The 25,644-nt window shown below is 40.3% G+C and overlaps 1 protein-coding gene across 1 annotated transcript in view; it reads right to left on the bottom strand.

The window, feature by feature from the left end:
* The window catches only part of LOC134443149 (NACHT, LRR and PYD domains-containing protein 12-like), a 343,863-nt gene that overhangs the window by 293,634 nt on the left and 24,585 nt on the right, over positions 1–25,644 (bottom strand). Inside the window, exons 5-9 of the mRNA XM_063193056.1 lie at positions 23,922–25,644; positions 19,980–20,150; positions 16,472–16,642; positions 11,454–11,624; positions 11,171–11,341 (exon numbers count right to left, since the gene is read on the bottom strand). The exon at positions 23,922–25,644 is cut by the window's right edge and continues 75 nt beyond it. Of these exons, the coding sequence (XP_063049126.1) occupies positions 11,171–11,341; positions 11,454–11,624; positions 16,472–16,642; positions 19,980–20,150; positions 23,922–25,644 (2,407 nt within the window). The remainder of the gene's footprint in view (positions 1–11,170; positions 11,342–11,453; positions 11,625–16,471; positions 16,643–19,979; positions 20,151–23,921) is intronic.

The raw sequence follows: 25,644 nt of genomic DNA, 5'->3' as shown, positions 1-25,644 counted from the left end.
GCGTTTGGCAAGTTACTCAAAAACGGTAATGCATTACTGATTACATGTTACTTTCTTTTCAAAACAATCCCCTACACTCTCCTATGTTAGTCATTCCAGTACTTTTGCATTACCTTGGTTACTTTCGCCAAAAGAACTGTAGGCCTAAATATCTGGCAATTCAAGCTCATGAGTCCTGACTTTTTCACCTCCCATCCAGGAGGTGTTTTGGCAGCATGCAGACTAAAAACTACCAGGTTCAGGAATAGCTTCTTTTCGACCCACCACAATGAATACCACTAAAATCCAGGTCATGTAATGCATTGTAACTTAATTTGTTTAGCATTGTAACTAAGTACATATTACAGTTTTTTTTTGCCCTGTAATGCCTTACATTACTGCATTACAGCAAAAAAGTAATGTATTTCCGTAATGAATTACTTTTGTAATGCATTACTGCCTAACACTAAAAATTAGTATGTACATTTTGTGCATGTGTACGTATTTTGGTTGTATACATGTAAGCCCTGATTTCATAACATTGTGCAAATGACACACTATTCACCTGAGTGTCTCTAGTTTGCATTGTGGATGTCTCAGTCCCACACAGAGCAGCTCCACTCCTCCGTCCTGCAGGTCGTTGTCACTCATGTCCAGTTCTCGCAGAGGGGAAGATGGCCACTGCAGCACTGACGCCATCATGTCACAGCTGGCTTTGGAGAGGTCACACCGGTTGAGCCTTTTTCAAAGGAAAGAGGAATGTGATTACCTTTCAGCACATCCAAAATACAGTTCATATCACACTCTTATTCCTTCTAAAATGTAAAGACTGTTTGAATTGAAAGTTTGTGCAAGTAACCTGTGTTTGTCTGTCACCTTAGATTAATAGAGTTAAACACATATTTGTGATTCAGAATGTTAGCCTATACTCTGGAGCTCAGGTTTAAATCCTCATACTGTCACTATTAGGTTACCCATTGAATGATGTCTCAAGTAGGATGCATCAAATGCACCAAAGGACTGGTCTCTACTTGGGACTGAATGGCCTCCTAGGACCAGTGACTGGGTACTAGAGATTCTGGTGGTAAAACAAAAAGGAGCACCAATTTAACCCTGTAAGACCTGAACCATGAAAGCAGAGACAGAAAATTCTAATTTCTTGGAATTTTCCTCAATATTGGTCCGTTATAAGAAATGTTAAAAAAAAAACAAAAAAAAACAATTTTTTGTTAAGGTCACTGAGATATTTAATGCATCATATATGATGCATCAGGCTTTAAATAAATGACCAGGCCAATTTCATGACCATTGAAAAATGACTTAATGCATTTACATTTTTTTTTTTTATTTAAAAAAGTTGTCAGACAATTTTAACTTGAGGATTATCTTTAAATATTTAGTGAGATCCTGCCTTTTTTTTTAGCCCATCCTTGTTTTAGCAGGACCATATTATTCACTTTTGATATGGAATTTTAATATATGGGTCCATTACTACAATTGGACCATTTCTCCATTCACTTCAATGCATTTTTTACGAGATGATAATTTCAACATTTTGCATTACATTTTTAAAATTGCAAATAAAACCTGTTTCTCAAGGCAATATCTTTTTCTTGAAGTAAAACAACTTGTGTGTTTTGTTAAATGATCATCGTGGTATGCTTTGTAAGTTTCCCTATGGCAAAATGCATTGATGGCTGACTTCCTGCCACCGCGGATGGTGCTTATTTGTTTCATCAGTTTTAGCACAATCTCTCTGCAACACGGTGTAAAAATATAAACCCTTCCTTGATTAATTGCACAAAGTAAGTGTTCAAATTAAATATATAGAGATAATTAATATATAGAGTTATATTTCGGAAATTTGTACACAAACTAGGGATGGGCATACGGTGAAAATTTCTTCGTCGATCGTCGGGAGAATTAATGATTAATAATCGGTTAACCATTAACATTTTTATATTAAAAACAGCACACATTTAGGCCCACCATGTCCTATACTCTTGCATAAAAAAACATGTTTTTCTTCGAGGATATGTTTTTATTAACAACACAAGTGTTAAGAGATTAACAAGATTAGTTAAACCTGCAATGCGCAAACGAGGGAGGCTTCAAGTTGCGAGCCAGCAACGGAAGCACATAACGGTGCAGACCACAGTCGGCGTTGGCGCACATCTCTTGGAGGGGCGTAGGTAAACAACGGTGGGGCACTGCCATTTAACAAGTTTGATTCAAGTTCACCATATAACTGGCGGCAGAGTCACGTTTACTTCTACCTACCTACTGCACAGGCTGATCGCGCTACTACTGTGGAAAACACTTCCTCCTCCCTACACCAATATGTCTGTAAGCAAGATTGTTTATAGATTATACTGTACTTTTATAGGCAGTCAAGATACAAGGCAATTCACAGCAGTGTTTCTGGTCTTTGAAACAGGGGACGCTGATAACCCCAAGCCACACGAGTATTTTGGACAAAAACGCTCATGGTGAATTTTGAGCTCTGCTTCTCAGCGTTCCTTTCACTCCAGAATCACTGCCGTCTTTTACAAGGCTTGGATGCGCGGTGTACATCATGGTCGTTGTCGATGAACTTTATTTGTAATTCACATTGCAGTAATTACAGTACACTTTGTCATTTTCTAACCGAAAATGGTCCCACGCCACACTTCGCCGTGACCTCTTCATGGTTAGGCAAAGCCCGCTCTACGGAAGCTCGCATGTAACAAACAAGTCAATCCAGGGTACGGTGATCAGAGGTGAGATATTGTCCCCTGCTGCCCAAAATGTGTAGGTGTAACAGCGAAATGCATTGCATTGAGGACGTGCACTAATGACCTACATTCAAGTTTTTTTTTTTTTACGGTTCGTCGGCGAAAATTAATTTTCTCAACGAAATGTTTAATGATCAATCATCGGTTAATCGGTTAATTATGCCCATCCCTAACACAAACGCTTTGCAATTTGACGATATCTCTGCGTCGGTCAGGGAAGCCGCTTTTATCCCTGTGCAGCCATTTTTCGCCGAGCTGTGGTCAACTTGATGTTGACCGCTGCTCTCTTGTGGCGGTTTCCTTGTACTGCAGGACGTTTGGAAATGACACGCAAGATGTTTTTGAGATGGATTTTTTGTGTCAGCGGAGAGAGGGCTTTGAATTTGATGAAACAAATATGATGCGTCCGGCGCGATAGGGTTAAAATCATATCTCAACCTACCTAACAAAAAACAATTTTGTAAAATCTTACTGGTATCTACACTGTAGAAAAGGCTATGGACATTCAGTAGTTTTCACTGGTTATTTTCATGCACTTCCTTAGTTTAGCGATAGGACTCTTATTTTGACATCGCTAGTTTCAGGATGTGACATCACGCATTCCTCCATCTTTGTTTTAGTTCAGATGCATCACAGCCCTTATAGAACAGCCTTGCCACTCGCTATTAAGCCCCATTGTACCAGTTGTTTGTGTTAGTTTGTATTAGTTCTATGGTTTTAGGCTGCAGTTCCAATGAGTTCTCCACTAGTCGCGCATCGGAGACCAGAATGAATGGGACCCAATGGAGCTAGATGCTAAAAAACTTAATTTTCACCCAGGTCTCATCAACAAAGCTCAGATTCGAATGTCGTTCTGGAGACTCCAATAAGGGTTTCACCCAACAGTTTAATAAAAAAGCACATATGTCCGTTTGATTTGTTACAAGAGGCGTTTTTGTTGCTCACTACTCGCTAGCATTTTGCTAAGGAAGTGACGTCATAAACACTTAAAATCATTTTTTTAAGCATATGCGTGGCTCAAAAGATCTAAAACTCAGCCGTGGGTATTTTCTATATATATAGTCTTTCGAAAGCAACATCCGAATTACACGAGAAAAAAATCATATACTGAGATAAAGGCACCATGAGGGGTTTTGCTCCATAGGACTCCATTCATTCTGGTCTCCGGGCCGCCACATGGATAAGGGTGGAACTGCCACTACAGCTCTAAATCTGCCATAGAACTAATACAAACCTGCCTCGTTTCGGAAACCGGAAATACACCGTGAAACCAACCAGTGGCGTATCTGGTCTTATAGAATCTGTGGATGCATCACAGTGGGTTTACATACTTAAATTAAATGTACAATAACCTGGGAGATATGTCCTTCTGATTTCTTACAGCTTTGGCATTTATGAGTCAGGTTCCGCTAGCACCTTCAAAACAGAAATGCTTTACGGCCGTCGTGATCACAGCAATGCAGCCGGCCGACCAATCCAAACGCAGTGTGTGAAGCCACTCGTGACGTCATATTGACAATAAAGACGTATTTTACAAAGATCCAGCGAGTTTAAACATTCAACCTAAGTGCTGTTCGAAAGGATAATTTATCCTGCCTTTGGGAAAAATAAAATGAAACGATGATACCAATTCTCTCCCAAAGCAATGGCAGCATCTGTGGTTGAGCTCCATGGGACCCCATTCATTCCAACAGCCTCTGCGCTCCTTGGCGCTCCTCTGCGCTGTCTGGATGGTGCCACTTAATGGACAGTACCACCCGTAAAAAGTCGCAAGATTCCTCTCTCGTACTACCCATAGATCCTCTCTGGATGCATTGATTTTGCCTTCTGAATGTTTCCTCCTTTTATCTTAAGGAATCCTGTGTTTGTGTGCATAAATGACCGCAGTAAGTAACCTTATACAGTATTATAGTTTAGATCTGGCCCGCCAGAAGGTTCGATCCGGCCCGGATGTAAAAAAAAAAAAAAAGAAAAAGAAATAACCAAAATGCGCAATTACGCCACTGGGGGCAGAATCGAGACCTGCATGACATTAACCCAATGGTCCTCTCTCTCTCTTACACTGTATTTGTAGTAAAGTGCACATCAGACTTCTAGTATAAATGGTGAATTTGTACTGTGACAGGCATTTGATAAAGCTCATACATAGACCTCATATATAGATGTCAAATGTTAATACTTCTTATTCGTATTGTATTGGTATTGGTTTTAATTAAATAATAAATATAACTGTATTTGTATTGGTTTGTATTGAGAAATCGGGAAACAGGACATTAAAATGCGCTAAAATGCAGGAAATACAAAATTTTCTGGACCCCCCGCCAAAATGAACTGTCCACTATTTTATTAATTGACAGTTGCCAATGAATGAATGAAATCAGTGAAATTTTGCACAGGATTATCAGTATTGCATTGTTTTCTACATATTCGACACACTTTTAAAACATGCTGAAAAGATAGTATTGAAAACTAACCCTCTGCTTTATGGGTTTTTTTTGCGATAATGTTACTAATGCGGCCCGCTTGAGATCCTCATGGGTTGTATGCGGCCCCTGGACCAATGTTCCCTCTAAGCTGCACGACTGCGCAATCGCGCACTGCTCTCACGTTCTCCGCGCAAAGAAAATCCATGCAGCGCAGGTAAAACAAGGCGGCAAATTTGTGTGGAGACGCAGTTGATTGTTGGCCGAAATTTCCACTCATTGTAGCTTTATAACATCCAATCGAAATAAAACATATTCTTTAGATATGAAACATCTATCTTACAGCAGTTTAAGCGGACTTCTGCTTACAATCAGCATTGCGCCTCCAGCTGCTTTTTTAATAGCGATCAGACAGAGCGCGGATCCGCCGCGCTTTGAATGCCGTCAGTAGAATCTTTGAAACATTCAGTGACCAGACACCGTTGTAACAGCTCACTCGCAGCCCAATCTACGGCGTTCGGTTGTGTTAAGAAGCCTAAATCTATCTCTGTATAATGGATAGAAGACAAGTTCTTGCTCATGAATCTCCTAGAGCTCGATCGTGAATCTGATATGAATGTTGATAACGGTGTCGAGCATTTGGACCAATTTTAATGGATGCCTGTCATAGCTTTGCGAGTGGCAACATCTCTTGCGCTATTGGAATCATTGGAAGTGCGTGCTGTTTTCTGCCAAAGAGTTGCTCCAACTCCAATTGGTTGAAATTAGTCAAAATGGTGTTGATGAAAGTGTTTGTCCAGGCAGTGGAAATGTCTTGAAAACATATGAACTAATTAATATGCCTGAAACGAACTACTGATAAGAAGGTCCATAAAACCCAGTGACAGTGCATACTTTTACTTCATGTTGGCCTAATTTAAGCACAATATTTTAGTCTTTTAAATCTGTTACATAGGCCTAGCCTATTAAATTATTCATCCTTTTAAACAGAAATTCAACATTCTGGGCAATTGGGCTGCTGTAAAGATACTTTCTTTCCAACATCTTACAAATGTAGCCTACAGTATATTGAAGGTGGTGGGTTGATGATTAAGTAATAATCAAGATCTGAATTAGAAACATTACTTAACCGATTTAGTAATATTCACTACGCAATTCAATTACAATATAAATCAACATATTATTAAGCATCAATGTTACCCCTAAAATGGAGGGGGAGGGGGGGTTTCGACCCGCTCACTGAGGTCATTGGCTCTGCTCAGTGATATACAGTCCCAGGAAAAAGTTTGTACACCCTTTGAAATTTCTTACATTTCTGTCAAAATTGATCATAAAACATGGTCTGATCTTCCCGGAAATCTCAAGAAGGAACAATCAGAGTCTGCTTTAATTAATTCCACCCAAACATTTATATGTTATCATATTTGTATTGATCATAAGGCCATAACATTCACAGGAGAGCAGGGCATAAGTAAGTACACCCTTGCATTAAGTAGGTTTTAACCCTCAGTTAGTTGCAATATCATCAACCAGACTTGTCCTGTAGTTGCAGATCAGATTAACAAAACAATCTGTTTTGTATCTTGTCTCCCTCTCGTCATTAAGGTTTGTGGGATGTCTGGAGTGCATAGCTTTCTTGACTTCATGCCATATAATCTCAATTGTTTTTGTCAGGGCTTTGACTGGGCTATTTCAGAATGTGTATTTCATTATTATGAAGCCATTCTAAAGTCGATTTGCTTCTGAAGTATGGGTTGTTGTCACATTTCAGGACCCATACTCTTGTGTGCTTCAACTGTGTGACAGACTTCCTCAAGTTTTTTCTGTAAAATATCACAATAAACTTGAGTTCATTGTTCCACTGATAATAGCAAACTGTCAAGGGCCTGAGGCAGCAAGGTAGCCACATATAATGATGCTCCCGCCACCATACTCAGAAGAGGAGATGTAACCAAGAATAGCTAAAAATGGGATTCATTTTGTCAATATAAAATTAATGGGGTTTCTGTCCAAAAAAATATGGCTGCACCTTTGAGGTTTGCGAAAAAGCATTTATATGCTTCATAGAATTACTGCAAAATATTCTGTAGACCAACGTTGAAACCAAAGTTGAATTGTTCAGGGGAACACACAATGTCATGTTTGGAGGAGAACTGGAGAACCACACCTTCACCAAAACATCATCTCCACCTTTGAGTATGGTGGCGGGAGCATCATTATATGCGGCTACCTTGCTGCCTCAGGCCCTTGACAGTTTGCTATTATCAGTGGAACAATGAACTCAGAAGTTTATCGAGATATTTTACAGAAAAAAAGTGAGGTAGTCTGTCACACAGTTGAAGCACACACGAGGATGGGTGCTGGAATGTGACAATAACCCATACAGTGTTTCCCACAGAAATTTTGGAAACTATGGGGGCAGCGGGGATTTTTTTGTTCGGGGGGGGGGGGGGGGGGGGGGGGGGGGGGGGGGGGGGGGGGGGGGGGGGGAAGGGAGGGGGGGGGGTGGGGTGGGTGTGTGTGGGTGGGGGGGGGGGGGGGGGTGGGGGGGGGGGGGGGGGGGGGGGGGGGGGAGGGGGGGGGGGGGGGGGGGGGGGGGGGGGGGGGGGGGTCTTTTTTCCTGCGGGGGGGTGGGGGGGGGGGTGTATTCGCGCAGTGTAAATGCAAAATGGCAAAACAATGAGTACAGTATGACATTGGCGCGTGGAGAAACTATAGGCCTAGGCCTACATTTCAGCCATTTATATTTTGAGAAGTAAGGCTACATAATACACATGCAGGGGTCTAGCAGAGATAAGAATTTAAGAGTACTGTGAAATTGTTAACGCATAGACAAAAAGGGTCTAAGAGGGTAGGCTATGCCTTTTCCCCACACACACATAGGCGACAGAGGTAAGAACGGGTAAAAAAATCCAAGCCCGAACCGACATGGGCCCATGGGAATTGGGCCGGGCCCGGCCCGAGGCCGACTAATTATTGGATGTGTAGGCCCGAGCCCGAGGGAAGCCCGAAATTTCAAATTTTATTTATAAGGAGGGGTGATCTATGATAACAAATCAAAGCCCTTAAATTAAAGCCATTAAAGTATTTTGTTACGAAATCTAAGTTAAATAGACTGTATAAACATGCAGGCCATCTTTTATATTTCTGTGTATGCTGCACTGCAGTGCACAGAGGTTACATTAAGCGATAAACCATCATTGACGCTTTTTTTAAGAGTTGGCGGAAAATTTTAAGGGCGTCCGTCATTTTGACCGGCTGATCATTGGGCCATAAGCCACAGCAGCAGTACGACCTTAAAAATCTAGCGCGGCACTTTCACAGAGAGAGACAGCGAGACAAAGAAGAACAACGACGCGAGCAGCAGAACAGGAATGAAGGAGTTCTTGAATTGCCATTGCAAGAGTTTATTAGGCTACAGTATGTGTCGGGTTGATGAGGCGACCTCTGTTTTTTGCAGACCACGCGTCTCTCGTGGCCAAAACACGGCCGAAATGCCTCAGCGCACTGTGATGGGAGGGAGAGGCGAGGGAAAGCGCGTGCATTCTAGCAGCAGGCACTGCACTGCTGGATTATCAACTGACGTGGAATATTATTAACGCACAGCCTACATAGCCTATTTATTTATTTAAAAAAAAAAAAAAAAAAAACTGTCAACGATAGAGAAGCCGAACCCGACCCTACCCGAACGTAATGAGTGACATTTCAGGCCCGACCCGACCCGAAATTGGCTCGGGTTCGGGTTCGGGCTCGGGCCTGGGCCAAAAATCATAGGTCTAATAGGCGTACACATTCTACATGAGGGGTGCTGGTCACAGGGCCAGTTTTTCAAAATTCCTCCCATTAAAAGGGCTGAACAACATATTACACATTTATGTATATTAGGGCTGTCCTTAACGATTATTTTTCTCCTGATTAATCCATCAACTATTTTTTTCGAATAGTCGCTTAGTAAAACGATACATTTTTCAAGTACTCTAGCATTTTAATCTTCAAGGAAATTGGGGAAAAAAAATGAAAGAAACCATTAAAATTAGGTCCCTGAGCTCCCAATGAGCTTTACATCATGATAGTAGCTTACTTACTCAGAGATACAACGTTCAATTAATACGTGCGGGGCAATTTTAGGTTTCAATAAAGCATTAGAAAAGTAAGTAAAAAAGCACTGAATTAAACGAAACGATTTGTCGACTATGAAAATTCTTTCCAAATAATTTTCATAGTCGATTAGTCACGATTAGTCGATTAATCGTCCCAGCCCTAATGTATATTCACATTCATTACACATTAATTTCTATATGCAGCCCGATGTCTCCTCTGCCTTGTCAATGAAGGCCTGTCACCTAACTAACTCATTGTAAAACAAAGCCTGGGGAGTGTTAGTAAACTCATCCCAACTGTCCCTTCTCTGAAGGTTTTTTTTATTGCTCCCAAACCCAAGTTAACTACAACAACTTGACTAGGCTTTTGATCCCTCTGTCTTTCAAGCACTTGTGGTTTTCTCTATAAGATGTATTTACTCCAGGAGGAAAATGCGAAGGAAATCGTAATTCAAATCGTTTTTAACAAAAACGGAAATCGTAAAAAATAAATTTAAAAAAATAGTTTCCTCAATGTATGGGAAACACTGACCCATACTTTAGAAGCAAATCGACTTTAGAATGGCTTCATAATAATGAAATACACATTCTGGAATAGCCCAGTCAAAGCCCTGACAAAAAACAATTGAGATTATATGGCATGAAGTCAAGAAAGCTATGCACTCCAGACATCCCACAAACCTTGCTGACGAGAGGCAGTTTTCTAAAGAAGAGGGAGACCAGATACATCCAGATTGTTTTGTTAATCTGATCTGCAACTACAGGAAACATCTGGTTGAGGTTATTGCGACTAACTTAGGGTTAAAACCTATTGAATGCAAGGGTGTACTTACTTATGCCTTGCTGTCCTGTGAATGTTTACATCTTATAGCCAATGAAAATATGAAAACTTGTAAATGTTTGGGTTGAATTAGTTAAAGCAGACTCTGGTTGTTCCTTCTTGTGATTTCCGGGAAGATAAGACCATGTTTTATGACCAATTTTGACAGAAAGGTAAGAAATTTCAAAGGGTGTACAAACTTTTTCCTGGGACTGTAGTGCATTTGCTCAGGCACCGAAAAAAATTAGAGGGAACATTGCCCCGGACCAAAATGAGTTTGACACCCCTGGTTTAGATAATGCTACGTTAGTATTGATGCATATTTCTGTCTATTTGTGAGTAATCCGTTAGTTATTTGGTAGATTGTGTCGAACCTGCCAAAATCACATGTTGCCTTTGTAATTCCGGTTTATATACCTCAGTTATTCATATTAATGTTTAGTATGGAACTTAGTGTGGTGTGAATGTTATAGTAATGCCACAGGCAGCATCTGATTTGTTGTATTTTATTTGCTTTGTTTAGGATAAAACACACACACCCATGTTATGATACCAATTGAAGTTTAATAGAAGAAGTTAACTTGAATCAACCCGTCTGGCGTCATCCTTTCATACCAAACCCCCCATTCAACATCCTTCTGGCCTTAAGTGGTGCTCTGGCCGGCACTCCTTGATTGTGTTCGATGAAATTACTGAACGGCGCAACCTCTTAATCTAATATACAGTCCAACCACCTGCTATCTTCCCTACATACACACTGCATTATAACATAGTGCACACACAGTCTCTTTGCTTCATGTGCTGATTTACAATGAAACATTGCATTACTATTGTACAATTAAATAGCCTTGGGTAGCATTGGTTAAATTGCTAAGCCAGGAATCTCCATCTACAACCTCCAAAAAATATATATCATGTGACAGAAAATAAGTTGTGTGCTCACTGTGTGCCTACTGTAGATAAGAGGTCAAATACATAATGTTGGGCAGACATGCTGGTCCATGTCCATGTGTTTCGGGTGGCAGATGGAATGCCACATAGCAGAGTCTAATGGGCAAGACAATGACCACCTACCTTAATGTCTGCAGCTTACAGTGAGGACTAGACAGTCCCTTACAGATGAATTCAACTCCAGAATCTCCCAAGGCATTGTTACTCAGGTCCATCTCCAGCAGGGGGTTTGCTGACTGCAGAGCATTGGCCACAACCTCACAGGATTTATCAGTGAGCTGACAACCAGTCAATCTGTAAAGCAAAAAAGGCTCAGTAAGTCCAGATTGGTCCAGTCCAATTAAATGTGCCACAACATATTTCACATGCTTTTCGAAGACTGGAAAAAAAGAAGAAAGCCGAGTACCTTAATGTCTGCAGTTTGCAGTTGTTGTGGTGTAATGCTGCATATAGAAGCTGGACTCCATGCACACTCATGCTATTATCAGCCAGATCCAGCTCTGTCAGGGAGGCACAGGACTGCAGGGCAGAGGCCAGAGCTCTGTAGGATTCATCCGACAGCTGACAACCACCAAGTCTACAAGGAGAAAAAAACATGTAATTTCATCATGCAGAAAATAAAGCAAATGTAACCCAGGTCATCCGCTCGTGGAGTCATACCGTTGCCATGGGAACAGAGTCCGCTCGTGGGGCTGTTTTCATTTTTTGGAAAGACTTTCCGTTTGTCCTCGTCTATTGATGTCTACTGATTGAAGCTTACCGCAGATAAAATACACCATTCAATAGTGTATTATTGCAAGTCAACTTTGCGATAAAAGTGTTTACTTACTCCACTGACGGAGTGAAGAGTTGTTGTGAGCGTTGCAGGTTTTTAAACCGTGAAGATTATTTGTAAGTATCTTTCAACACTGTGTGGCTAGTCGGTCGCTAGCATTTTACATAGCATCCAAACGTTACGGTTAGCAACATAACGATCCGTTTATAATTTCATGTCTCTTGTGTTCATAAAACCAAAAGCGTTGAAGATCGGATTGGTGTGATGTCCGAGTCCAAACCCAGTGTGCCAGGCCTGTCACTAGGTTTGAGAGACAGGGGGGGCTTAGCCCCACAGTAAGAAAACATTTCAGCTCACCTGCTAAGGTTTTGTCTATGAATTCATTCCACCAACAAACTTTAATACATTGTCTCGGTCATCCGACCTTCTTCATGTTGTATTAAAGTTTGTTGGTGGAATGGACAGTATGCAGGATTTCTTTACACTTGAATGACAACCCCACTGGGATAATATCCTACGCACCTGCCCACCTACAGAGGTGTGCAAAAGCGTCTTCTTGAACAATTATTTTAAGAGCACCATACCGATTTTTGAACACTAGTTACAGTGATTTTTTATTTTTTTTATTTCACATTTTAATGAACATTCCTTATATGTAAGCTAAACAAAACATTTCAAAATGTTTCAACTGATGAATATTATGTACGGAAGTTAATATGATTAGATAAAAATGCCGAAAGCATAATTTACACAAGGACTAGGAACTTTAAAGGGGTATGCCACTATTTTGGGGCTTAATACAGTTAAAGTGTCTTATTTTTCATGTTAAGCGTTGTCTTGCTTTAAGACAAGTTAAAAGAGGGAGTATGTCGCTAAGCTAGTGAAAGTCAATGCATCCATGTAGCATTGCTACATGCTACACGGATCCATTGACTTTCACTAGCTTAGCGACATGCTCCCTCTTTTAACTTGTCTTAAAGCAAGACAACGGCTTACATGAAAACTAAGACACTTTACCACCTTTATAAACACTGGCCAACAATTTTAATTGTATTAAGCCCCAAAATAGTGGCATACCCCTTTAAGGAGTTACTAACTGCGCGTCTCCAGGAGAAGCAGTGGTCAGGAAGCGATTCATTCAAACAGGTTCCTTACTTGGAAAACTATGCATCCCCGGCAGATATTTGGTCATTTTTACTCCATTAGTAGCTATTTTAATCAGTTTATGTGTGTTTTCAAACTGTTAAGACAAATATTAAAAACTCAACTATAATTTCAGGACAATGTCAAATTGATTTATTACACAGGTATTGTGAGTTAAAATTGGAACTTTGGGTCTGAAGATTTCATCCGTGTAAGTAATTACACTTTTCTCGAGGTGTTGTTAGTCACAAAGCACAATCCTCTACCTGTTTCCCCCCCGCATAACATATTGCTGTGCACCCTGCTTTTATTGCTGTGCAGTATAATAAGTGGCATTAAGGATATAAGTGGCATTAAACAATAAATAAGCAACCATGAATTTGTATTCAGATTAACTTGCCTTCTTGGTGGTTCGTATTCAGTGCTTTACTGCATTTGTTTTTGGGAAAATTAAAAAAATAAATAAAAAAAATTCGCCTTCAAGTACTACCGCAACAGCTGTGGCGAGCCTGGCCTTCAGATAAGAATTGTTGTGAACTGATTGAATGAACCTCTCTATTTTGTTTTGTTTTCTTCTTCTCTTTTTGTGATACAGTGTACTGAACGATCCACTATAGTTTAAATTATCTGTCCTATTTACAGAATTCTATCTACTCACCCGGGTGATTTAGCCTGCAAGTTGGTTGATTAATAGCGCCTACTGTAGGCCTATCTGTTGAATGTAGCTACAGATTTTAATGTCTGCACTTTGTATACAGATAGTTTATTGACTGTAACCACTTGTGTTTTTTTTATTTTATTTGAATCTGCAGATTCTCTTTTATTTATCTAATTGTTGTTTGCTTATTCATGTCCATCTAGGACAGATATGCACTAAATTATTCACTCCCCTATTTATTAAATATTAATACCCTCCTACTTATCATCTTAATTATTCTTAAAACAATACTTTTAACTTACTAATTCCATCTGTGTGTTTTGCTTTTGCTCTGTGGTGGTACACTCCTTTCTTTAGTAGCGAGCCTACTGTAGGTTTTATTGATACGCAACGCAAGCCCAGCGGGTAAAGACAATATTTTGTCATAATAGTGAAATAGTTAGAAGTAGGTTACACAAACAACATACTTAAAGGGACAGTTTGGTCAATTTCAACATGCAGGTGTAATGCTCACACTACCCTGGACTTGTCAGTGCCTGAGATTTTTTTTTCTTCTTCTTCAGCCGTTTCCGAGATCCTGGTCATTGCAATGGGGGCAGCTCTTTGTTTACATTTCAAAAAAACATTTTTATTTATTCCCAAAAACATCCAAAAGGTTATAAAACATCAGCAGACAACTAGCAAACAGCAGTGCCTTTTGGGAAAATATTTGGAGTTGGTCTAGGTTTCATTTTTTAAAAATGTATACAAACGCTGCCCCCATTAGAATTGCTCATATCTCGGAAAGGGCTGAGCCGAAAAATGTGGCATCACCAGGTACTGACAAGTCAAGGGTAGCGTGAGTAATACAACTGCATGTTGAAATTGACCAAACTGTCTCTTTAAATTTAGAACAATAAAATGATTAGGATATTTCCTACACATGTCTAAGTTATTGTTTTATTTCTTCGTAATTGAACCATTAATGCAATGCAACTTAAACTTATGCCAGTCCCTCCAGTTTTTCGTGATTTCCCATGTAATCAGCAATATGCCGCATATTTTTGTGATGCTACATTTTTCCTACTATGCCGTATAATTATAGCAAAATACACCAAAGATACAGCACACCAGTCATAAAGATCCAGGCACTCACCACCTCTCTCTTCTGTCAAATACTCGTCTTTGATTCATGGCAGTTGAATCAAGACAAGGCATATTTTTTTCTCCCATTGGCAACCATTGCCATAGGTAAACAAAATCAACTAACGCAGCTTAGTAAAAGTTTGTGAGCATCCTTAAATATAGAACATCAATTGTAACTCCAGAAGTACACCTTCAAGATCTGTAGTCCCAAAATGCCATAAATCTAAATCATGCTTTTTACAAATCCAGTTCTAAGGGCTTTGATATTTCCAAAAATAGTTATGCCATGCTATTTTTAAGTACACTATCTAATGAACAGGGTCATACACAAGGGATATGGTCATTTATAGGGCTGTATTGTCTTCAAACTAAAACTAGAAATGTCCATGTCTGCTTGTAAATTATGTACACTTCCCTGGCTTGCAAAAGTGAGTGTGGCAGCCACATTTTGGAGGGCCTGATCACCAAAACTGTTAGAGGTAGGATGCTGACACTTGGTATTATTTCAGTTGGCATTGAAATGTACATTTGATACATCTGTCTGCGCAATATTGTATCAAGCAAATTGAACAGGGTCACCAGGCTGGGGATATTCCAGGGAATCGTGTGAATTGACATGGAATGAACCAGGAAAAAAAACATTTACAGAAGGAAACCTCTTATCCATTACTAAGTTTCTGCAAGATATCAGGTTTGCATCCAACTTTAAATCATTGACTATATGATTCTGTCATGAGGCAGATATTTGAGAATATTCACAATTGCGTGAATGGTACAGCCCATTTGACATCAAATTGGCTGCATGTGGCCCCTGAACCTAAATGAGTCTGACACCCCTGCCTTAGAATATTAGTGTTAGAAAGCTATTTTTGTCTCAGCAATCAGCACGTTGGCTTGTACTCTGTTCATGTTTAAATCCTTATATTGTGATACTGCTAGTAGGCTATCCACTGGCTGATGTCTCTTGCTAAGTACAAGGCACCTAATACGAGACTAATAAAGACTGATCTCTCCAACTGACATGAGAATGACTGAGAACCACTGACTGGCAGAGATTCTGGTGTTAAAACAATGATTAGCACCAATTTAAATAATGATGACGAGCTTTATTTTGACCAATTCTGACAAGAGAAGAGACAAGAAGAGAGAGAGACAAAAATCTCCATCTACAACCTCTGAACATTTGATCAAAAAATTATGATTATTATTATTATTTTTATTTATTTATTTATTTATTTTTGGGGGGGGGGGTGTTGAAGTGAAGAGTGGGAAAAAGGAGCGAGTGGGAGAGAGATGCCTCTTTTACACTGCCGATTTTCTGTTAGGTTTACAGCTCAACAGAACGTGCCTCGGCCACCTCTTTTTGCTGTGTTGTGCCTATTCGAAAAGCAAAAAGTGGCTTCCGAGTTGAGCTGTTTCGAGCTGTAAGCCTACCAGAAACCTGGCAGTGGACAACAGCCTAGAGAGTGCCCAGCCACTTCAGCCACTGCCTGATCAAGACATTATTATGTGTGCAACTAATGGTTGTTGTCTAGAATTAACAATGCTGCTTTTACGTGTGATGGAAAATAAATGTGTTTGTTTACTGTGTTTGTGTCTACTGGATGAAAGAGGTCAAATATATCGTCCTACATTGGGCAGACATGTTGGATGTCAATGTGTTTCTAGTGACAGAAAGAATGCCACATAGCAGAGACTAATGGGCAAGACAATGACCACCTACCTTAATGTCTGCAGCTTACAGTGAGGACTAGACAGCCCCTTACAGATGAATTCAACTCCAGAATCTCCCAAGGCATTGTTACTCAGATCCATCTCCAGCAGGGTGTTTGCTGATTGTAGAGCATTGGCCACAACCTCACAGGATTTATCAGTGAGCTGACAACCAGACAGTCTGTAAAGTAATAAAAAGCTAAGTAAGTCCAGAACATAACAGCACAAATTACTTTTCTTCAACAGTTAACATAATGATCATTTTTGAGTCCTTGTCTTAAGCAATCTTTGTTGTGTCGGAAAATAATCTAATCCATTTCAGAAAGCATCATACCGAAGGTCTTCAAGCACATGTGCAGGATTCCTCCATGAGGCAAGTAATAGCTCCTGTGCTGGGCTTGAAGGGGGACTGTTGTCCAAATCCAGCCTTGTTGAAGCGGAGAGGTTTGACATCAGAGTGAAAGCCAGCCAAACACAACCATCACCTGAGAGAGAGTTAGGGGAGATCCTGAAAGAGACATAACAACAGAAAAAGAGCCATTATGACTCATATCCACACTGGCCCTTTTTCTTCTCCGTGTTCATGTACAGCAGTTGTGTAGTCTACATTTGTAGTGGGTATACTGTATATTTGGGCAGCCAGAGGCGGTTCCTAAACAAGGGCTCGGGGCCCCTTGGGGGCCGTGAAGGGAAGGGAGTGTTTCAGAGGCGGGGGAGCCATTCTGATCTTCTGGTGAGTGGCTTGCCTTGCCCCTGCAATCAATAATTTTAGAGTGAATCTTAACCACATGACAAGGATATAGAGCACTAGATGTCAGCCTTTTAGCATGGCCACTCTTGTGTGCCACCGTCTTGGTTTTGATGTTCTTTTAAGTAGCGTTCGCTATATCATGGCAGCAGTTATATAATGGCGCAAATGAATTTGATACATTCAGGGGTGGTCAATGAAACTTTTAGTATTCTGTATCTTTCCCCCAGTGACTATAACGTCCAAAAGGGCAATATTAGGGCATACAAGGACTTGACCATATACAGAATACTGTACAAAAATAATGACAGAAATCATCATAGCACAACTAAAAAGATAGGCCTACTAAGTATATTTACTTGGTGCTGGAATATTATTATGAATAAGAACATGAATTCATATGAAGAACAGAGTTGGTGATTGCACTGTCACTAACTCTGCCTGCTCTCATAGTGGTGCTATATATGCATGCTACACAGAGGAAAATGAGGAAGAAAAAAGGGAGAAAAAACGCTGCTTGGTGTAATGGGTGAATCTATCAGAATCAGAATGACATAGTAGGACAAGTTATGTGCAAAAGCAGTAAAAGTAGGTCTAGTTTATGACTCAGAATCATAAAGACAGCCAAGTTGGTGCAACTGAGCGTGGAGAAGTTTCCAGTTTCATGCAGGTGCCATGTGGGCATGGGTTTACAGCTGCAATTTCTGAATGAATGTCAGAAGATGGCGATCTTATTGCCATGATGAGTCACCACTGTGGCTGTGGCACATGGCTGTGCGATTCTAAAAACTGAGCAACACATTTTATCTGGGTATATGGAACAGTTACCAATTTTAGGTGGGTATACTGTGATCCCCGATCTTTTCTGATGGCCATTACTGAGTACCACGTACAAAGCGGATTCCAAAAAAGTTGGGACACTTTGTATTTTGTGAATAAAATCAAAATGCTGACATTTTCAAAACATCTAATATGTTAATAAGGTAGAGCATTATGTACAGACAACATATAAGTTGTTAAAGTTGAGCAGAATTATTGTTTTGAGGTAATTATGTGATCATTTAAAATTTCACCCTTGCAACAAATCCCAAAAAAGTTGGGACAGGGCCAATAAAATGCTTTTTATATTCGATAATACTAAACACAACACAAGGGATGAGACTGAATAGTTAAATTCTTTGACTGATGGCGTAATTTTATTCAAAAATTAGATATTTTGATATGCGAGACATGATTTCAGCAGCTCAACTGATAGGTGTGTTCTTCAACTTGTTTACTTTTTTGTTATGCTTAATATGTGGCATATCCTGACTGCAAGAAAACAATTTTGTGACCTGTTTACTCTTATGATGGAACCACACTGTTGGAACATAGTAGAGATTGAAATTTGCCACCATTATGGGGCAATATCTAAAGGCGGTGCTCCAAAATATAATGCCTTGGTAGCTATGTTTGCTGTTTAAAGTCTGTATGTATCATTCAACAATCATTTTAATGCTCTACGTGAGTAAGAAGACCATAACCAAGTCACCTCTGCACCCCCTTACCATCATATTTGCTGTCTTTCAGACTGACCACTAAATCAAGCTGAAGTATTCATTTTCTATATAACCTAGAGGGTGCATGACTCCATAATGTTCAAAAATGATGAAATATTTTCTATTCTGTAATCAGAGGACAGTTTCACATGTCTACTAGGTCCATAGAATGAGCTTTTCCGCACGCAACACTGATTAATGTCTGCATCATGTGCATTAATCAAGTGTTGTGTTTATGGTCATTTTTTCGAGAGCTGTCATTGTTGGAGTGTCATAGTTTGCTTATTTACCACGAGTATGTCATGATCTCATAACTCGTGCAATGATTACGCAGAACTCTATATTACGGAAATAGGCCTTATATGCCTGCAATTTTGATAATTCAATCTTTATGTGTAATAGATAAGTAATTAGTCCCTCAAAATATTCGCTGCTGAGTGCCACAGCCTCTATGTGATGGTATTTTATTTGTGCATTCATGTTGGCAGTCAATCTAGTTCCTTTTAAAATATTCTTCCTTGTGTCATTTTTAGAATTATCCAACTATTGCAACATCTTTTGGCCCTGTCCCAACTTTTATGAGATTTGTTGCATGGGTCAAATTTTAAGTGATCACATAATTACCTCAAAACAATAATTCTGCTCGACTTTAACAACTGATATGTTGTCTGTACATAATGCTATACCTTATTAACATGTTAGATGTTTTGAAAATACCAGCATTTTGATTTTATTCACAAAATACAAAGTGTCCCAACTTTTTTGGAATCCGCTTTGTAGACAACACCACTGGTGTACAGTATGCAGCATGTTGCTACTGTTCTACACCCCCACACAGGGATATTAGTGGCATACCAACTATATTACAGTTCAGCAGCCATTTCCATAGAATTATGACATAATAACAATGACAAAGCAGCCATTTCCATAGAATTATGACATAATAACAATGACAAAGCAGCCATTTCCATAGAATTATGACATAATAACAATGACAAAGGTAATTATTCAACACATTTAAAACATACATATTACAACTCCACTGTATTCAATTCAATTCCTTTATGCATTAAAGGTGTTAAGAAATACACATTTTAATGGATTTGACTTGACAACATCACTCAGGACAATTCAATGTGCCACAACATACAGTATTTTGGAAAATTGACACTGCATGGCATATTCTCAAAACACTTTACGAAAACTGGAAAAAGGAAAAAAAAAACTCATACCTTAATGTCTGCAGTTTGCAGTTGTTGTGGTGTAATGCTGTATATAGAAGCTGGACTCCATGCACACTCATGTTATTATCAGCCAGATCCAGCTCTGTCAGGGAGACACAGGACTGCAGGGCAGAGGCCAGAGCTTTGTAGGATTCATCCGACAGCTGACAACCACCAAGTCTACAAGGAGAAACAAACATGTAATTTCACCATGCAGAAAATGATGTACATGCTAACATTACATAGCCTAGCGCAGCCAGACCCGTACAGCAAAAAGCTGTACCAGGGTCTAGGAGGGCTGGGCGGCAGTGTGGGCGGGATAAACGGTTGCTTCAGCACTCAACGTCACGCAATAGGATGGTGGAACAACCAATCCCCACACACTTCTGTGTAACGTCACAGCTGTCTTTCACAACGTACACGCGACACGCCCCTTTGTAGGTGCAGCGGCAACTTCGAGCCGTCGTAGCAGTGAATTCGTGTGATGACCACAGCCACAAACAAGTTTCCTAATAAATCGTGTTTTCACTTATACAGTTCAAAAATGCATCGTTTTCAACCACATGGCCCTCCTTGATCAATCAGCGAAATGTCGAGCAATGTGGGGCTTGTTAAATGGTTATATTTATGATTGTTGTCAACATGGCATGTTCGGTGTTAGCTAGCTAGCTGTATACCATAACTAATACATGGCTAGCCGTTAGCTCGGTAGACTAGGTGTCACTCCCATCTATTTAGTAAGCGACTTACAGACTTTCAAAGCTCCCAAATGTCTCGTTTTTAATGACATGGATCTTATTAGAATTTGGGGCAGTCATATAATACAAGGCTGGATACCTAGCTCTGTTATTGACGACAGGTTAGCTAGCCACTAGCGAGGGCCTCTTTGTAGGTGAAGCGGCAACTTCCAGCCGTCGTAGCAGTGAAAGCGTGTGATGACCACAGCCACAAACAAGTTTCCTAATAAATCGTGTTTTCACTTATACAGTTCAAAAATGCCTCGTTTTCAACCACATGGCCCTCTTTGACCAATCAGCGAAATGTCGAGCAATTTTGGGCTTGTTAAATGGTTATATTTATGATTGTTGTCAACATGGCATGTTCGGTGTTAGCTAGCTAGCTGTATACCCATAACTTTCCCTGATTGTCGCTCCCAACGCAGGACGCTCCCCGGTCAGCTCGCTCCCACTAGCCAGACTATCGATCCCATCTATTTAGTAAGCTACCTAAAGACTTTCAAAGCTCCCAAATGTCTCGTTTTTAATGGCATGTGTCTTATTAGAAATTGGGGCCGCAATTTCATTCTACACCTACAGTAGTCTGATAATAGCGTGTGACTATCTGGTTCTGTAAAATGCTCAACTTAGCTTACCGAGCTAGTTTAAAACATCGAATGATCAAATGGTAATGTGTTGAGATCTATTTGTGTCCGATAAGTTCATGGTGTATTATTACATCAATCCATGTCAGCCACGAAATGTATTATCATCCAGGCTTTTTAAATTAAGTAAACACTTTCGTGCTGTACGTAGCACGGACGGACACCATGCTTCTTCTCAGAGAGTTTCCTGTTTACTAGGTAGCCCGGCCCCCCTCGCGATTTGATTGACCCTGTCATCGGATAACTTTCAGCCTCGCAAAACGACCGGGGTCCGCTAGACTGCCCCCGGGAGCAAATTCAATTTGCGGTCGCTAGGGGCGTCTAGATTTCTAGGCTAAACATTACACTTTAAACTAGAACAATAAAATGTTACCTACTTAATTGTTTAGTTATTGTTTGATCGCTTCTTAATTCAACCAGCAATGCAAAGCAGTTTGAAATTATACCAGTCCCTCCATTTTTTCACAGCAATATGATACATTTTTGTGATGCAGCATATTTCCTACTATGCCGCACAATTATGGAATAAAATAAGAAGAAAATACCACCCACCCTTCATAAAAAAACATATGCACCTCTTTGACAAACTTTGAAAGTCTTGAGTTTCAAAAATATATCAATATACCACTATGTTATCTGAAGAAGCACTTCCATGACATAGCCACACAAAACGCTTCTGAGTCGGACTGCTTTCGGATCTGAAAGGCTGCAAATATTAGTCCACAGCAGATCCTATTACCTGGGACACTACCCAGTCAAGTGTCATTTCTTATTTTATCCTATTTAGACACTTGATTGGTCTCACATTTTAAGAAAACCACAAATAAATGGGCTGACAAATCATTTTGATCGCAAGATGACCGCAAAAAGTTGTTCATGTAATCAGACCATGATTGAGGCATTCCCGGGGGACTTGGTAAGGGAGCAAGGTAGAGTGTTGTCATCATAGCCAGTAGGGCTGGGTTCAAAAGATCGAATCGCGATCCAATATTGATTCATGCTCGAAAAGTGTGATATCGATTCACAACTTTGTGGATCGATCTTTTGCAAATGATATAGGCGCTATTTTCTCAAACACATCCTGTAGCTCTCTTTCATATTCATGTAGGCTACCATGCTATTTCATGTTTGTGTGGGCAGCAAAGGCTGAGATACTTAGGTTTTTACAGCCGGTCTTAGAATTAAGCATAAATGGGTTAAAGTGACAACCCAGCAACACAGAAGATCGATGTCGAATCGAATCGGATCGGATCGTGGATCGAATTGGATCGTGACCTCCTGGATCGCAATCGAATTGATCCAGGGAAGTTGGATCGATTCCCATCCCTACATAGCCAATATGTGCATCTTACTCAGATGATGGTGACCGAGAACATTTGAGGCAGAGAGAGCAAAAATGAATGCAATATATTCTCATAGGTCAATAGTTACTACTAAACAATCCTTATAGATGTACATGTAGTGAACAACATATATTCTCATAGGTCAATAGTTACTAAACAATCCTTATAGATGTACATGTAGTGAACAACATTTACTAATCCAGTCACTTGCCAGAGTTACTGACCTCAATGTCTCCAGTTTACAGTGTGGACTCTGAAGAGCAGACAGTAATGTCTGTAATGAATTCTGCAAGTCAGCCAGACCCAGGTCCAGCTCTTTTAAGGGGGAGTTTGGAGACTGCAGAGTTGAGGCCACAGTCTCACAGGATGTCTTTGTTAGCTTCCAGCCAGAAAGTCTGTCAGAGAAAACTGGAATGAGTAATTTGTTCCCTTCAGTACTTAAGTTTGTGCATAGGCTGCAATAGATGTAGTAACCGAATATTTTGAAGGCAGCATAATATGAATCAGAGCTATATTGTATGAAGCATTTAACATTTTATAATAATCCTCATCTGATGCGCCTACAGCAAGACTTTCAAAACGTGCAAATTCACACATGATCGTAAAAGAATTGATAATGTGACATTATAACAGTCCCCTATCATTAGAAATGGGACCACTAGCACAATTGGAGGCTGAGTACATTTTTGACAGCAGCACATTTGAACAACCATATACAGTACATACTGGTATATTATGGGAACAAGTGTTTGTGAAATTTGATTTAAGCACAAATGCGCAAATGCATCTTTTCCATGCATTTTTAAAATAAATATTGAGTTTAACCCATTGATGCTGGATGTTGCGTATATGCAACATTGACCCAGGCACATGATGCTGCATGGACACATCATTCAGGCTCAAGATATTCTTCTTTTTAAAGATTCATTCTTTTTAAATGTTTTATTTAAAAAGTGGGTGTTAGAGCGGAATGAACACATTCTAATGCAAGTCTGGGTCTTTTAAATGCAACTCATTTAATATTTTTACGTATGTGCGTCAGAGGCTGAGATAAGTAAGTTTTTAAAGGCTTATTTTCCCAAAAAGGGCTTAGGCATTCAGAAAGCATCTTTTGAAGGTGCCTTAGGTGTAAATGGATTTAGTCTGTGAGCTTGATTTTGACACCCTTGGTTTATGGCAACAGGTTTTGAACTTTACTTTTGAATTTAATTGCACAGATTAACTCACATTGCTTTTCTGCAGCATCGTACAACTGGGACCAGTCTCCTGCGACCTTCATCTGTGGTCTTGTATTTCTTCAGATCAAACTCATCCAGCACCTCATCAGACATAAGAAGCATATAAGCCAAGGCAGAGCAGTGGGCCAGTGAAAGCTGTTTGACTGATCCCTTCTCTGCCTTGAGGTAAGCCTGTATTTCATCATGGACAGACGAGTCATGCATTTCAACCAGGCAGTGGAATAGATTGATGCACCTTTCGGGGGAGATGTTTTGTCTCTGCATCACCTTCAGGTTCTTGATTGTTTTCGCCACACTCTTCGAACTGCTGTGGGTGTGTGTCAGGAGGCCAAGCATGAGTCCATGATTTGACGTGAGGGAAATGCCATGAAGGAATCGAACAAACAAATCAAGATGTCCATTCTTGCTTTCCAAAGCTTTGTTCACTGCACTCTTCAATAGCTCATGAAGTGGCAATGCTGTTATCCTTTTATTTCTTTTCACAAACTGTCCCAAGACCTCCACATTCTTATTTATGTAAGATGAGAACACATGCAGAGCAGCCAGAAACTCTTGGATGCTCAAATGGACAAAGCAGTAGACCTTCTGGTGTTCAAACACACATTCCTCCCTGAAGATCTCAGTGCACATTCCAGAGTACACTGATGCTTCACTGACATCAATGCCACACTTTCTCAGGTCGTCTTCATAGAACATGAGATTGCCATTCTCCAGGTGTGTGAAGGCCAGCTCTGCCAGTTTCAGAATGACACTCTTGTGGGACTCTAGAAGCCTCTGTCTATCTGCTTCAGTTTCCTCTTGATACTTCTGGTGCTTCCTGGTGGTCTGGATGAGCAGGAAGTGTATGAACATCTCTGTCAGAGTTTTAGGAGCTTCGCTCCCATTTTCTTCTTCCAGTATCTGTTGAAGGACAGTGGCAGCAATCCAACAGAAGACTGGCATGTGGCACATAATGAAGAGGCTTCTGGATGCTTTAATGTGTGTGATAAGTCTGTCGGCTAGACTGTGGTCATTGATCCTCTTCCTGAAGTATTCTTCCTTCTGTGGGTCACTGAACCCGCGTACTTCTGTCACCAGGTCCACACACTGGGAAGGGACCTGATTGGCTGCAGCTGGTCTGGAGGTTATCCAGATTCGAGCCGAGGGAAGCAGGGCTCCTTGAATGAGGCTCGTCATCAGCACATTCACAGGTGACAACTGTGTTACATCTGAAACCTTCTCATTCTTTTGAAAATCCAGTTGAAGTCGACTCTCATCCAGACCATCAAAGATGAATATGATGTTGCAATCTTTGTATTCACTATTGTCCAACTCACTAAGCTCAGGGTGGAAGTCAAGCAGGAGCCTGTGAAGACTGTATTGGGCATCTTTGACCAAATTTAACTCACGAAATGGAAGCACAAACATGAAATCCATATCCTGATTAGCGTTGTCTTCTGCCCAGTCAAGGATGAACTTCTGCACTGAGACTGTTTTTCCGATGCCAGCTATCCCCTTTGTCATGACACTTCTTATATGTCCCTCCTGTCCAGGTACGGGGTTGAAGATGTCATTGCAGTTGATGGCTGTGTCATCTGTAGTTTGTGGTCTGGATGCTGCTTCTACCTGCCAAACTTCATGCTCGTTATTCACGTCTTCGCTCTCTCCCTCAGTGATGTAGAGCTCTGTGTAGATCTTGTTCAGTAGTGTTTGGGCCCCCTGCCTTATGATGC

This window comes from Engraulis encrasicolus, unplaced genomic scaffold, assembly GCF_034702125.1.
Source record: "Engraulis encrasicolus isolate BLACKSEA-1 unplaced genomic scaffold, IST_EnEncr_1.0 scaffold_28_np1212, whole genome shotgun sequence".
Lineage (NCBI taxonomy): Eukaryota > Metazoa > Chordata > Actinopteri > Clupeiformes > Engraulidae > Engraulis > Engraulis encrasicolus.
This window is presented reverse-complemented; position numbering and strand designations above follow the sequence as displayed.